This window comes from Cyprinodon tularosa, unplaced genomic scaffold, assembly GCF_016077235.1.
Source record: "Cyprinodon tularosa strain WSP-4 unplaced genomic scaffold, ASM1607723v1 ctg306, whole genome shotgun sequence".
NCBI classification, from domain to species: domain Eukaryota; kingdom Metazoa; phylum Chordata; class Actinopteri; order Cyprinodontiformes; family Cyprinodontidae; genus Cyprinodon; species Cyprinodon tularosa.
The window spans coordinates 1,580,624-1,595,987 of NW_024039015.1; the positions used below are offsets into that span (position 1 = coordinate 1,580,624).

Below are 15,364 nucleotides of genomic sequence, written 5' to 3' on the forward strand. Positions count from 1 at the left end.
CCGTGCGTCTCTACATAGTGACCAAATCGACGTTCAAAGCTTAGATCGCTTTGACACCCAAACTCTGCTTAACAGTTTTTCACAACTAAATCCTTGTTCTGTCTTTGTTTCTTTGTTTTCATGATCCTTTGTGTTTGCTAATGTTCTCTAATCAACCTATTGCAGTCTCACAGAACAGATTGATACAAAAATGTAAATAGAGAAAGATGGACTCTGTTTAGGTGACCTCTGAAGGGAGATGGTTCAGTAAGATCCTAAATTAAGGGAATTAGAGTGAAGACACTGAAATTAAAATGCAAGCCGACTTTTCAGAGATTTGTTATAATGCAAATAAATTAGGGATGCACGATTTTGGCCGATATCCGATATGCCGATATTTTAAAACTCATGTAGCTGACAACCGATACCGATGTTAAAGCTGGACAAAAATAAGTAGTCATTGAAAATAGCAGTTCTGTTATCCATTTCTGACACTTTGAAAAATAATATACTCAAATATATTTTCATATGCTCATATCAAATTGATTTTTAAAAACGCGGTATCGATCTATTTTACTTTCAAAATCTCGTGAAATATCATTGTTCTGTTACAAACTCTCGTGATATTTTGCAAATTCTTGTGAGATTTTGTTAGTAAAATAGATCGATACTGCGTCAATATATCAACATATAAAAATATGGCAAAATTTCGTGAATTTTCGGGGGGATTTAGTAAAAGAGATTGATATGGTGTTTTTAAATGGCAATATATCAGCATATATATATTGCAATATATATTGCAGATATTGTGATATTTTAATCTTTCAATATTTTTCCCTCGTCTTTAGAAGTTTTTAAGTCTGTAAAAAAGAAGTTTTTGAAGAAGAAGAAGTAGTATTTTTATTTTTATTTTTTTAGACTTTAGAAACTCAGAAGCTGATCAAATATCGGGTTAAATATCGGTGGGGTGGCCGATGTCCGATATTCAGTTTCAGGCCGATACAGGCCGATACCGATAGGGGGCCGATTATATCGTGCATCCCTAGAATAAATATTCAAAAACCATATCCTTTTCAATTAAGCACTATTTGCTGTTGCTGTAGCCCAACAAAATCTCACCAAAAACTAGACAAATACTCAAGACAGCACAGACCTCTGCAGAGCAGCCTGAAATGACTATAGCTAAAACTCACACATGATCTGGATCATTACCATATTTCAAAAGAATTGTTCCTTTTAATGATGCACCTCTGGTAAAAAAATGTCCATAAAATCTGTTCATAAGTTTTCAATTGATGCTGCTAACCAGGCTTTTAAGTTGCAATGTGTGCAGCCGTACATTGTATGACCTTAAAAAAATGACAAATTGTACTCCGCCGTTTTTTCCCCTGAAACTTTGCTCAAATGCTCAAAATTTCACAGGCAGCAGATACTGGAGTTGGAAAATTGTAACTTTTGCTGCTCGATGCGTCACATCAACCAAGTGTTAAGCTAAAAGTCTGCTGCTAACAAACCAACAACGTTCCCTTTTCTTATGTTTTTTCGTCTTCAGTAAAATACCTCCAGACCTTTTGAGTCTGATGCTGAGGCCCTCTGGTTTAGTAGCGGAGCTGCTTGTTCCACCAACTATCCCAACCTTTTAAATCTCTTACTAAATCCTGTATCCAGATCATCACCAAAATTTTAAGGATTGTGCCTTTGCAGGAAGGACACCTCTGATAAATGCTTAATTAAAATCCTTCCATAACGTTTAAAATCATCGACGTCTGTCCGTGTGTTTAGTCCTTAAAACATAACCTCCTGCGTGGAGTTAATACAATATTTTGAAGCATAAACATTCTGAATTAATTTTTTCCTTGTACAGTCCAGCATTTCTTTCTAAAGTGGAAATGTCCTGCCCGCGTTTCCACTACCTTGCTCCACCAGCTCTGTGAGCAGACCGCTCCACTCCTCCCTGAAGAGGTTGGCTCCCGTCAGACTGCCGTCTCCTCCGATTACGCACAGGTTGGTGATGCCGCGCTGCACCAGGTTGTGAGCCGCCTTCAGACGGCCCTCGTGGCTTCGAAAGTCTTTGCAGCGGGCGCTGCCGATGACAGTACCACCCTGATGACAGCAGGGCAAAAGTCAGGGAAAGAGCCTCAGGGATAAATCAACTTGCTAAGAGAAATTCTGTCTCCTGCCTCTTATATATATATAAATACATCAGTTCAGATGAAGTTTGTTTCAATCCGAATATACAGTTTTCCACAGGTGATGGAGCACCTGGTTAGAATCAGTGTAAATGCTTCTGGTGATAGTTACCACTTGTAGCATGCTGGAGACACTTTCCCACGTTGCCTCTCTTATGTTGTCTCCTCCATCCACCATACCCTGATATCCCTGAGGATAAAAAAAACAAGACAAAAGAAAAGATGACCACCCTTACAGTGAAAACAGGATTTATCCCATATACAAAGTAACCAACATAAGGTCTTAAAGGTGTACAAACACCTATAAAAAGAGCATTTTTTGTCGTGTGGAAAACATTACATCAAAGAAAAAGTCAAACAAATCTGGTTAGCGTGAAATGTAAAATATCTGCAACAACCTGTTTGGACAGCCTGCAGCATTAAACGGAAACTTTCATGAAGAAAGAGGACTTGTTAAACCTGACATAAAGCAAATGTGTCCCTCTAGGATTTTCCAGATGAATATATCTAGAAAGAATAGATAGAATAGTGGTGAATACGGCCATTGAAAGAGGAGAAAATATGACATCTCCAAAAAGTATGATGAAAAAAAAAAATAAAACAAACCAGTTTGGGTAGATGTCAGCAAACAAGTAAAGACACTGAAGGAGATTCGGGAACTTTGGTCGAGTAATAATTGTGTTCTATAAGGAGGTAAATGTCTATATTTGGGTAAGTTAGAAGCAGGGCTTGGCAAAAAGTCGATTCAATTAATTCATTTAAATTTTTTTTAGAGGGCGATTAAAGAAAAAATAACTTTTTTTGTATAACGGCACAATTTTGGTCCCCCGGAGCTTCCGTAACTGAAGTATTACTCCCAGGATGCAGTTCATGGCTACCAGGGAGAGTGGGAAGAAGTGGGAGAAAAAAGGAATAAAATAATTTGTTCTTTGGAACTGGTTTACGTTTGCTGCAACAAACATGGAGCTAAAGATCCCACGCTGCAACATTTCCCAAAAGGCAGTCGCAGTTAAGGGCAGCAGACAACCTTTTTCAGAATCTTAAACAGAAGCATCCAGTGGAAATATGTAAAACGCCAGCCTCTCAGCAAAAAATAAACAACAAACAGCCAACCATAGCCCAAACTTTAGCGCAAAGCACCGCATATGAGAGGAAAGGACCACGGTTAAAAACCATCACAGAAGAGCTCGCTTTGCACATAGCTAAAAACATGGTGCCCATATGTACCGTCAAGAAGACTTGACCTTGGACCAAACATCAACCGGAAAGGTTTGTGGAAGCTAGGGTGATTGGCAAGACGGTTAGCATTAGGTACAAACATGGGACTTTTCTGATGGTAAAAAATTTGAATTTTTGTGCCCTTCTCATCATGGAATGTTTCTATAATGAATATGCTGGATTACTTCGGACTCATAAGAACAAATGTAATATAAACAACCTAAGATTCAATTCCGTTTATTTATATAGCGCCAAATTCACAACACATGTCATCTCAAGGCACTTTATAGTTTAACAAGATCATACAATCAAATTGATACAAAGTTTTCTATATAATGAAAACCAGTTGATTGCATCGACTCATTGACTCAAATACAATCCCTCACACTAAGCATGCTTGTAGCGACAGTGGAGAGGAAAAACTCCCTTTTAAAAGGAAGAAACCTCCAGCAGAACCAGGCTCAGTGTGAGCGGCCATCTGCCGAGGCCGACTGGGGTTCAAGGAGACAGAAGCAGAGATACAAAAAGCAGCTGTAAAAGGCAGCCCCGTCCAGGGATTTATAATACGGCCTCAACAGTAGGAAGTCGAAACTTTAAATTAAAAATTCTGATTTAATATACTGCTATATCTTTTTTTTAATGGGCGCTCATCCATAAAATGAACTTGGTGGTTAAATTGTGGAGAATCTAAGTTTTCTAAGGATGTATAACAAGGTGTTATTTTTAAGCGTACTGCTGTGTATAATGTAAATATGCACAACAGAGCTCCAGTGATCAGTTGGATGTTAGTACGGAAAGTCGGAAAAGATTTTGTAATGCAAATAAAAACATTTTTAAAAAGCGAGGATTTCTTTTTAGGCCAGAATCACCTGGCCCTAGTTAGAAGTATTTTTATAAGTATTTTTCATTAAGAAACATCTAATCCCAGAGAACCTTGGAGGAGACTTTCTGCTTGGCACAAGCTTGTTTATGTGAAGGTGGATGAAAATGAGAACAATTGCAATAATCAGGCCGTTTGACCTAAGCCTTTTAGGCTACATTCACACTGCAGACCTTGATGCTCAATTCTGATTTTTTTTTGTGAAATCCGATTTTTTTTTTCTGTTGCCGTTCACATTTTCAAATATATGTGACTTGTATGTGATCTCCTTAGTAAACTGCATTCATACAGCTAAAGTTTCCCACATGCGCAGTAGAGGACGCAATAACGTCATAAGCAAGCGTGCTCTATGTTTACGGAAGTAAACATGGAAGGTAGTGCTGGAGAACATCTAGCGATCTTACCCAACTTTAAAAACTCCATCTTTCCAAGATGTTAAACATAAATACTGCTCTCCGCATCATCGTCCACCATTGTTGTTGTTTTTCTTGCCGCTTCTGCGTAGCAAGAAGCAGAAGAGTGACCACTGTCGGGTGTTAATGGCGTTCAGGTCGGATGAATGCGACCTGGCCGCAGGTCGCATTTGAAAAGATCAGATTCGTATGGGATTCAGGACCACATAACCAAGTGGCCTGGGTCGCATTGGAAAAAAATCGTATCGTGTTGTTCAGACAGTCGTGAAAAGATCAGATTCAGGTCACATATGGACAAAACAAATCGGATTTGGGTCACTTCAGGCTGCGGTGTGAACGTACCCTTAGTGTCTCCCAAAAAGTTGAAGATCAAAGGTTGTATATTTCCAAGTATATAAGCAAACCAGTTAAATAATTGTTTATTATTTAGGTGATGTATCACCCCAGAGTAGAGGGCTACAAATCAGATGGCCACTAAAAGCTGAATTGTTTAATTTTCCTTTAACAGGTGGGCTTCTTTTTCCTGTGAAAAGTGAAGATCTATAATCCAATTAAAGATGAAAAAAAAGCTTTTAAATCAGGTATTATGGTGTCATACCTTTGCTACATAAAAACCTAGAATTTCATCAGAGGTGTGCAGGAGAATTCACTGAATTAGTGCTGCTGTTTCATGTTCAAACTTTGTCCTTCCTGGTAGTGTGACCAGGAGGGATGCAGTGGAAGGGACAACAGCTAAAGCCTTAAGTCTCTTATGTAACGGCGCACAGAGTGAGCCCATGCGGAGCGTCCAGCACACAGATGGACAGGGATCACAGTATGAGCTGCAGAACGTGAGTTCTCAAAGCTCGGCTTAGATCTGCTGTATGAGATATGTGTGTGAACGCTGAGGAAAACACGCCGATGACATGTGACTGTTTGAATTCAACATTCCCCAAAGTTATAGTTTAGCCTGATATTTGATTGAAAACATCGACGAATAATTTACAAACAGATGAGAGAGTATTTATGTCTAGATACTTTTTTTTATTATGATGACTCACCTCTTTAATAAAATAAACTTTCGCCCCCACGTACAGCCCCATTCGGACCACAGCTCGTACAGCAGCATTCATTCCTGCAGGGGAGAAAGAATTTAAAGAACCATAATAATAATAATAATGAACAACGAAGCAGCTTTCCCGTAAAGCAATGCAGTAAAAGGAGACAGAGCACATGTTAGCGCTTCGGCTCAAACTATTGATATTTATAGTTGTTTGAGCCTGTCTGTTTCTTATTACAGCGCCAAAGCCTTTTATGGGAACAAAGTTTTCCAACTCGTCCTGCACTCTCTCTCTCTCTCTCCGCTCCAGAGTGCCCTCATTAACGAAGAAACTCCAATGTGCGACTAAATGTAAGGGTATGCTATGACAACAACCGAAACTGCTTTACTTACAGCATGACAGACCAAAAGAAAGTGGCTGGAGCAGAAATAAATAAATGCATTTGTCAGAAACAGGTGGGCTGCTGGATCACTGTTGCCTAGCAACATAAAAGTTCAGGGTGTTGGACAGCAGGGGAGAAGAGACGCCAAAACAAGCTGAGCATCTATAGGGGTCTGCCAATGTTTTTAACTAGCATCTGTTTGATAAATCCTGTATATGACTTTCTGAATAGTTTAAATGTTTTTTTTCTGAAGGTTTTTAAGACATAACTAATTTACAGTCAAGTCAAATAGCTGACCATTTACAAACATTGGAATTAAGCAGCTGCTTACGTAAGAGTGCACAAAAACCTATTGAGAAACGTCTCCCACTCTGGTGGTTTTCGATTCCCTATCCAAGCAGCCATCCTCCCCTTCTGCATGACTGAAGCTTTCTCAGGCACAGTGGGTAAAAAGACCAAAGCCAGCTGAACAATGCCTTCCCACTCCTGTCATGCATATGCAACTATACTTTTCTTTGTGGTCTCCTCACAGTGTTTTTTTATTGTTGTTTTAATTATATGCTTAAGGAAAGAGCAAATAACATAAAGGAAAAAAATGGAAATATACTTGTCCTCCCTAGATTTACTCTTATAGGGGATCAAACGTCTATAAAAAAAATTCTACTTTTCCTTTTTATAATGAACAACTCAAATCCTTTACAATCACTAATGCGACCATGGAGTTGATTAAAATCAGGGTAAGGACACATATCTTGATGCAAACAGGAGATAATCTTGTAGTTCTCTAATTTTCTATGGGATTCAAACTGATGCCTCCATTAAACACCATGGAAATGCATCAGGTTTCAACTCCTTAGAGAAATGAAACACTAACTTGTAGGTCAGACATTGGTAAACACATCCCTCTTAGGATTTCATGGCACTTTTTCTATTATTAAATTATATTTCGATTAAATTATTTAGTAGAAATGAATGTTTTAATGTACGGAAGAGGATTAGGGCAACTGAAAAATTTTTAAAAAGTTGACTAATTTTTTTTATTTTATTTCAGTTTGACATGAGAAAAAAGTCAGAATTCTGAGAAAAAAGTCAGAATTCTGAGATTAAAGGCAGAAATCTGACTTTTTTCCCATATTAAACTGAAATAAAATGTAAAAATCAGTTAACTTTTTTTTTCACTGGCCCTAATCCCCGTATTAATGTGATGCAAAAAACAAAGTAAAATAAAACAGATGAGAATCAATAATAGAAACTGTTCATCTGTTATTTTACACCTTTAATCGTGAACAATAAGGCTTAGCAGGAGGATAAATGGTTGTAAATTCAAATAGGGACTCCTTCGTGGTTGGGCGCATTTTCATTTCAATCAATAAGAGATGAGGCTGTGGGTCACGTGACCAAGAGTTTCCTCTGTGACGTAGATCAGACAGGGTGCCGCTCATCACGTACACAGGATGGAGGCATCCAGCTGCTGGCCCACTCTGTGCCACCAAAAACCACAGCTCTCATCTTCCTCAATCTAACCTCAGCCTTTTCTGGGAGCTAGTGGCAGCCGACCAGGCGGCCGCTGTTCCCTTTCAAAGTGAAAGCCTCAAAAGATGAACGTCTTCCTGGACCTGTCGCTGCTGCATCACGTGAGGAGGAAAAGGCAGCACACAGCTCGACCTTGACATCTCTCTAGGAGAGTTTGAGGATGCGGATATTTTCAGTTATCACGCCATGTTAGCGTCTCAGCTAACTGTTTCCCCTTCCTGGATGATTCAACATCATGTTTTAATTTCTGAGCCCCTAAAGGGCCCACTGCGCAAAGCACTGCTGCCTACACGTAGCTTTCCTCACGACTAAAAACGCAGCATCACCGGCTAGAGGGGGTGTATATTCGCCCTCTACGGGGATGTCTGCACTAAAGCACAAAAAAACTATAAAAACTGTGTCCGTGAATGCGACAAGTTACCTTGAGCATCTCCTCCGCTCGTGAGCACAGCGATGGCTTTCCCTGCTCCCGACAGGTTCTCAAAAAATATCTTCTTGCTGTCTTGCTGCGCCATTTTTTCAACTGGTTAATATTTATCCAAGTCGGAGTGGTTAAAAGTCACCACGCGCTTATTGTACAAGGTGTACCGAGATGTGGCAGCAATCCTGAGAGCGCCTTCTGCCGATAGTATGGCCTCTCTGTCCCCTGTTCCGCGTCGGACCGGCGCAGACAGCGGTGGAATGATTGGCAGTCCGGAGAACCAATCACGTTCTCGCTCTGTTGCCTCAGCTTCATTGTAAGCCAATCAGACGACAGATATCTAAGTTCTAGGCGGGATGAGCAGTGGAAGGTGCGTGATTCGATCTGAATGTGTTAGATGAGGTGTAAACCCAACTTTAAAACGAAGTTGAGGCAGCTTTGAGTCATCAGTTCTCACGCTATTACTCATAGATGTTCCCCCTCACTCGTTTGGTCTCTTTTTCGGTTCAGTTTAATTGAAAAAACACTTTTTATCCCCTCTCTAAAAAATCCCCTAAATCTATTGTGTAATATGTAATATTATTTTCACACATTTTGTTTGGTATGTTACTTCTCTGCCAAAGGGCCACCCTAGATAGTAAGGGGCCCCAAAGCATATGTGGATATATGGTGTTCAACTTACAATTATGCAAAAAAAAAAAATGCTGGCACCTCTGGATTTGTTCTATTTAATTGTTTTTTTCCATGAGAGTTATTGCAATTTCCCATATTTTGGCACATACCTCTTTATTCCCTTAGCTTACATAATAAAAAAGCAGGCAAAATTGCACATTTTAAATAACTTCATACAAAACTCAAAACATGGACCCTACAAAACACATCCTTTCAGAATTCTGGAGAACTAACTTTGTTCCAAGCACATTTTTGTCGCCTAATCCCAAAAGTGATCACAGATGTGGGCAATGTCAAAATCACGCCCGTTATCAGATAAGAAGGAGAAAGATCGGCTCAGTCTTTGGAATGTATGGTTGTGTCTTTTTGAAGGAGAAGAGAGGACTTACACCAGATTGTGGTGAAACATTTACAGCTTAAAGGTCACAAGTCTATTTTTAGAAATCTCAGTGTCCTATTGTCAACAGTGTGCAACATAGATAAGAAAGTTACAACCCATGGCTCAAAAATAGCATAGCTGGGTGCATAATTGATTAAAGGTTGCAACCCAGGATAGTCTGATTGGTGGATATTTAGCATCAAACAACTTCTAAGAAAAATTCAAACTGTCCTGCAGGCTCACTGCACATTTTCAGTGTAAATGATCTTTCAATTAATTTGTCAAAATGTATGTGTATAAACTAAATTCTGGAGAAAGTCTTGTTGACAGATGAAGGCAAGATATTTATTTTTGGTAAAGCATGTCCTTCTACCCAAAAAATGGATTAGATATACAAAGAAAAGAAGCATACAGTCAAATATGGTGAAGGTTCAAAGATGTTTTGGGGGTAGTTTATTGCCTCAGGCACTGGGTGCCACTGTCCAGCAGGATAATGACCCTGAACATAACTCAGAAATCAACAACACATTGATGGAAAGGGCACTGAGTTCTGGTATGGCCAGTAATCTGACTGTATCCACATCCATTTAGATATATGTGGAGATATTACATAACATAACACATCTGGAATACTTTACAGAAGAAGAATGGTCCAAAACTCCAGCGAAGATGTGCAAAAAGCTTATTGGTGGTTATAGAAAGTGATTGCTCTCATTTCTTTTTTCCAAAGGCTGTGGAACCTAATATTAAGTTGAGAGAGAGCAAAATCTTAAAGGATCTATTTTTTTTTTTAGTTTTGTGCAATGCATGTCAAATTTACATTTTTATTTCTCTAGTTCCTACATGTTTCCCATACACACAAAAATAATGGACAGATCTGTAGCTGCATTAAATGTCTTGGAGAAACTCTTACTTTGATGAAAGAATAAATCACAGGTGTTCACAATTTTCTGAATAAGTAAATAGATTAAATGACAATATGTTTCATCTAATAGCATTGGAATGTTTTCTTGAGGTTTAAAAAGTAGAGTTCACTAGATATTAATGGTAAAGAAAAAGAAATAAATATAGATCTGCATGACTAATGCTGATGTGATTCTTGACCATCTGTAAACCCTGCTGCTCTTGGGGCCTCCTGCTGGTGAGGGGCCCTAAGCTCTAAACTATTAAATATTCAGGCTCTTGGCTAAATGAAATATGAAACAGTATGCAGAGGTAAAACTAGAAGTTTACATGCAGTATATAAAAAGACATACGCTTTTTTTTGTCACTGATAGATATGAAATCTGAATAAACATTTCCTGTCTTAAGGTCTACTAGGGGTACCAAAATTAATCATATTTTCTAAATGCCAAAATAAGGAGTGACCCTTTTTTTTTTTACACTGTTTTGTTTTTACTGTCTTGTTAATAATAGTATTAATCAATTTTATTGATCTCACATTGCAGAAATGTACCTCTGCATTAACCCATCCCCCTGAGGAGCAGTGTGCTGCATTGATGTGAAATACCTACATTTGTTGTTAATATTTGGCACTCTTTCCAATGGGCGGTTCTAGGCAGGGGCCAAAGGGCCCAGGCCCCATTGGGACCCCTTTAACAAAGACATAACGCAATAGAAATTTATGATCGATAAATAATGATATGTGCTGGAACAGAAACCACAACTGACAAGTCCATTTCAGCATTTTAATTATCAATTTTTATGTTTTTAATTTAATTTTTTTAAATCTGGTTACTTTTAAAGACCATATTTAACATAAATAAATACACTATATTGCCAAAAGTATTTGCTCACCTGCCTTGACTCACATATGAGCTTAAGTGACATCCCGTTCCTAATCCATAGGGTTCAATATGACGTCGGTCCACCCTTTGCAGCTAGAACAGCTTCAACTCTTCTGGGAAGGCTGTCCACAAGGTTTAGGAGTGTGTTTATGGGAATTTTTGACCATTCTTCCAGAAGCGCATTTGTGAGGTCGCACACTGATGTTGGACGAGAAGGCCTGGCTCTCAGTCTCCGCTCTAATTCATCCCAAAGGTGTTCTATCGGGTTGAGGTCAGGACTCTGTGCAGGCCAGTCAAGTTCATCCACACCAGACTCTGTCATCCATGTCTTTATGGACCTTGCTTTGTGCACTGGTGCACAGTCATGTTGGAAGAGGAAGGGGCCAGCTCCAAACTGTTCCCACAAAGTTGGGAGCATGGAATTGTCTAAAATGTCTTGGTATGCTGAAGCATTCAGAGTTCCTTTCACTGAAACTAAGGGGCCAAGCCCAGCTCCTGAAAAACAACCTCACACCATAATCCCCCCTCCACCAAACTTTACACTTGGCACAATGCAGTCAGACAAGTACCGTTCTCCTGGCAACCGCCAAACCCAGACCCGTCCATCAGATTGCCAGATGGAGAAGCGCGATTCGTCACTCCAGAGAACGCGTCTCCACTGCTCTAGAGTCCAGTGGCGGCGTGCTTTACACCACCGCATCCGACGCTTTGCATTGCACTTGGTGATGTATGGCTTGGATGCAGCTGCTCGACCATGGAAACCCATTCCATGAAGCTCTCTGCGCACTGTTCTTGAGCTAATCTGAAGGCCACATGAAGTTTGGAGGTCTGTAGTGATTGACTCTGCAGAAAGTTGGCGACCTCTTCGCACTATGCGCGTCAGCATCCGCTGACCCCGCTCCGTCAGTTTACGTGGCCTACCACTTCGTGGCTGAGTTGCTGTCGTTCCCAAACACTTCCATTTTCTTATAATACAGCTGACAGTTGACTGTGGAATATTTAGGAGCGAGGAAATTTCACGACTGGATTTGTTGCACAGGTGGCATCCTATCACAGTTCCACGCTGGAATTCACTGAGCTCCTGAGAGCGACCCATTCTTTCACAAATGTTTGTAAAAACAGTCTGCATGCCTAGGTGCTTGAATTTATACACCTGTGGCCATGGAAGTGATTGGAACACCTGATTCCAATAATTTGGATGGGTGAGCAAATACTTTTGGCAATATAGTGTATGTGTTCTCAGTTTGTCACACGGGAGATATGTTTTATTAATCACCCATCTGAATTTGAATACGGTAATTAAATACACAACTAAGAATATCAAATTAGGTCTCAAAATTAATACAAAAATACCAGTTTTCTCTGTGCTGAGAAGCTAGGGGCCTGTCTGCCAGGGCTGCTGAAACGCGCCTATGCGTAGAAGCATACTGCCCCCAATGCCCTGTCTGTTTGTACGAGAATTACAGTAGTAGCTATTCAAAATTTCCCCACTTTCCTTGATGGGTCCTTAGCTTCCTTTTTAAACATCGATCTTTGTATTAAAATTAAGATCTAAAGTGAAGTCTCATTTCACGATCAGAACCTGTTAATTCAGTAAAAGGTTGAAGCCAGAGTAAAAAAAAATATAAAAGATGGGGTCACTTCAGTGGCTGGATGTTGGAGAGGATTTCACTGGGAGTTACAGGGAAGTGGGATGCCATTCGGCTGGCGTTTGACTGGGAAGGACCATTCTAAATGGCTGCAGCTGTAAATGCAGGAAGGCATCTATTTCACTGTTTCAGTATCAAAAGAACATCCTGATTTTTACTTTGGGGGGATGATGGAAGCTTTGCTCATCTCATACTGATGTTTAATGGGGAAACGGAAGGGAGTCGCTCTGCTCTTCTACTGCAGACATGGGCTGCTGCTGCGTCTGAGGCATTGCTAAAGACAGTAAACTAAGAGCAATCTGTGCTATTTTGTGTTGTCACCAAAATCTCCAAGATTTAAAAAGTATGCTTAGTCAATAAAGGGGTCTGAAAAGTTGCTAAATATAGCTACAAAGTTGCTAAGTTGGAAACAATGGCTCCAATACTGCTGGGCCTGCAGTAGGTGTGCCTATGCTTAATGTAGCTGCATTATAAACATGAGGCTGCACTTTTAGACACACCAGAAAAAGGCCTAAAACACAGGATTATTGTTACGCCAATTCAATGGTAGTGCTACAGTGCAACATAAAATGTTGATTGACTTTTTAAACTTGTGGAGCAATATATTTATTATATGTTTAGAAGAAAATTGGAGAAATTAAGATTAAATCCAATCTTTAAAGGAATAGTACACCCAAAACATGATTAGCCTTCATTTTCTACTCACCCCCATGCTGAACAACACTCTGGAGTACTTTTATGATATCTCAAATGCATCTGGAGATCTGGGAGGCTTCTTGCTGTCTGCTGACATTCAAATAATGGAGGTCTATGGTGCCCGAGGCAGAAAGGTCCATAAAAGTCCACAAAAAACGTGTCAATATTCCTCCATACTGCTCGTCCAATGTATTCCGTGGCAGACCAAACCAGATGAAAGTGCGCATTTAGCTCGGCAAAGAACTCATGCTCTTCCTCAACACTGAAGTCCTCAGACATTTTTCTTTCGTTGTTTCTTTCTTTGCACAGGTAAACAGCACATTTCTTCTTCTACGCTTGCATTATCGGCAGAGCAGACGCTGAATGCGCACTTTCATCTGGTTTGGTCTGCCGGCTTCCGTAGCGTCGTGAACGCACAGGCGCACGCTTTCAGGAAATCCTATACACTACTGTTTATGCTCTAAAAACATTCTAAATGACTTCGTTTCGAGTAATCTATGGACGCTACCCACTCAGGACACTTTGAATACATTGGACGAGCAGTATGGAGGAATATTGACACATTTTTTGTGGACTTTTATGGACCTTTCTGTCTTGGGCACCATAGACCTCCATTATTTGAATGTCAGCAGACAGCAAGAAGCCTCCCAGATCTCCAGATGCATTTGAGATACCAAAAAAGTACTCCAGAGTGTTGTTCAGCATGGGGGTGAGTAGAAAATGAAGGCTAATCATGTTTTGGGTGTACTATTCCTTTAATACATATTTTTGATTTTGTATTGACAGTTAGCTAACTTCGAAAGCTACCTCTCAGGACGTATATACTAAATATATCTATATATATCTATATATATATATAGATTAGTGCTGTCAATCGATTAAATTTTTTTAATCGCGATTAATCGCATCAATGCCTGAGTTAACTCGCGATTAATCGCATTTTAATCGCAAATTTTTTTTATGATTGAAAATCATTTAAATACTCTCGATAACATACAAAAAATACATACAGGCTAGGTTTGTGCCAATGTTCTTTTTTTAAAATGAAAACAGGTCACAGATACTGATTTATGCCATAGAAACATATGGCAAGAAGATGGGGAGGCATGTAGCAAAAAATAACAAATATGTAGCCAAAAAAAAGGCCCTGAAAACAGGCTGATGTAAAAGACAGTCTTTACAGTTAATACAGTCTTTTGAACAAAGACAAGCATTTTACCCTACTGCTATAAAATGTAGTACAGTTAACATTAGATGTTAATTAACCAAGATAATAATGAACAATTTTCAATCAATACATCAAAATCAATAGACCGACATCACTAGATGGAGGTAGTCTATGCTCTAGAAAGTTACTTTTCAGCCTCTTAACAAAAATGAGAACACACACACACCCACCCACCCACACACAGACACACCCACTCACACACACACACACACACGATACCGACCTGTGGCGTACACAGACAGCAAGAGTGCCGTAGCAGATTCCATTTCACCTCAGTAATCTGTTTTCTCAGCGTATTTCAGGTTGCTACTAGTTACCAGACACTCAACTTGTTTGTTGGTGGTGGGGCTTAAAGAAAAGGCACTAGCGCCACCCAGTGTATGAGCGTCTTTTTTCCTTGAGGAGCTCCGCTCTCAAAGCCTATGGAAAATGCATAGACTGGGGGAAAATAGCCCCGCCTTCCCGCAGGCTGCAGCGGGATGTACTTGGAAAATTGTACCATAAAACCACAAAGCGTTAATCTCACGTTAAAAAAATTATCGCCGTTAAAATGGCCTTGCGTTAACGTGATAACGCGATAATTTTGACAGCACTAATATAGATATATATATATAGATATATATATACATACAGTTGAGCTGTTCTCTGGTTCACAGTTATGCAGTAGGAACACTGTGGTAGCTCAACAGATTCTGTCCAACTCTGGGCCAACTGGAGCAGGAAGGCTTATTTGGAGGAGGCCCCCTGACTAAAGTTCACCTAGGGCCCAAAAATGGCAAAGTCCATCACTGGTGAGAACCTAATGATTGACAGTCTGTTTAATTTTAAGTTAAAGCTGTCATTTTGAAGCAGGAAAGATGGTAGTTTTTGATTAGCTGTCACCGTTATTATGTAAAAC

General features: G+C 39.7%; 1 protein-coding gene across 8 annotated transcripts in view; it reads right to left on the bottom strand.

Moving 5' to 3' along the window:
* pfkpa (phosphofructokinase, platelet a) overlaps window positions 1–8,259 on the bottom strand; it is a 47,708-nt gene extending 39,449 nt beyond the window's left edge. For 7 of the 8 annotated variants that reach the window (XM_038292023.1, XM_038292017.1, XM_038292024.1 and 4 more), the window contains exons 1-4: window positions 8,056–8,259; window positions 5,720–5,793; window positions 2,281–2,358; window positions 1,893–2,082 (exon numbers count right to left, since the gene is read on the bottom strand). In XM_038292023.1, the coding sequence (XP_038147951.1) occupies window positions 1,893–2,082; window positions 2,281–2,358; window positions 5,720–5,793; window positions 8,056–8,149 (436 nt within the window). In that variant the 5' untranslated portion in view covers window positions 8,150–8,259. The remainder of the gene's footprint in view (window positions 1–1,892; window positions 2,083–2,280; window positions 2,359–5,719; window positions 5,794–8,055) is intronic. The other variant, XM_038292015.1, reaches the window with a different exon arrangement.
* Between the last annotated feature and the right edge of the window lie 7,105 nt (window positions 8,260–15,364).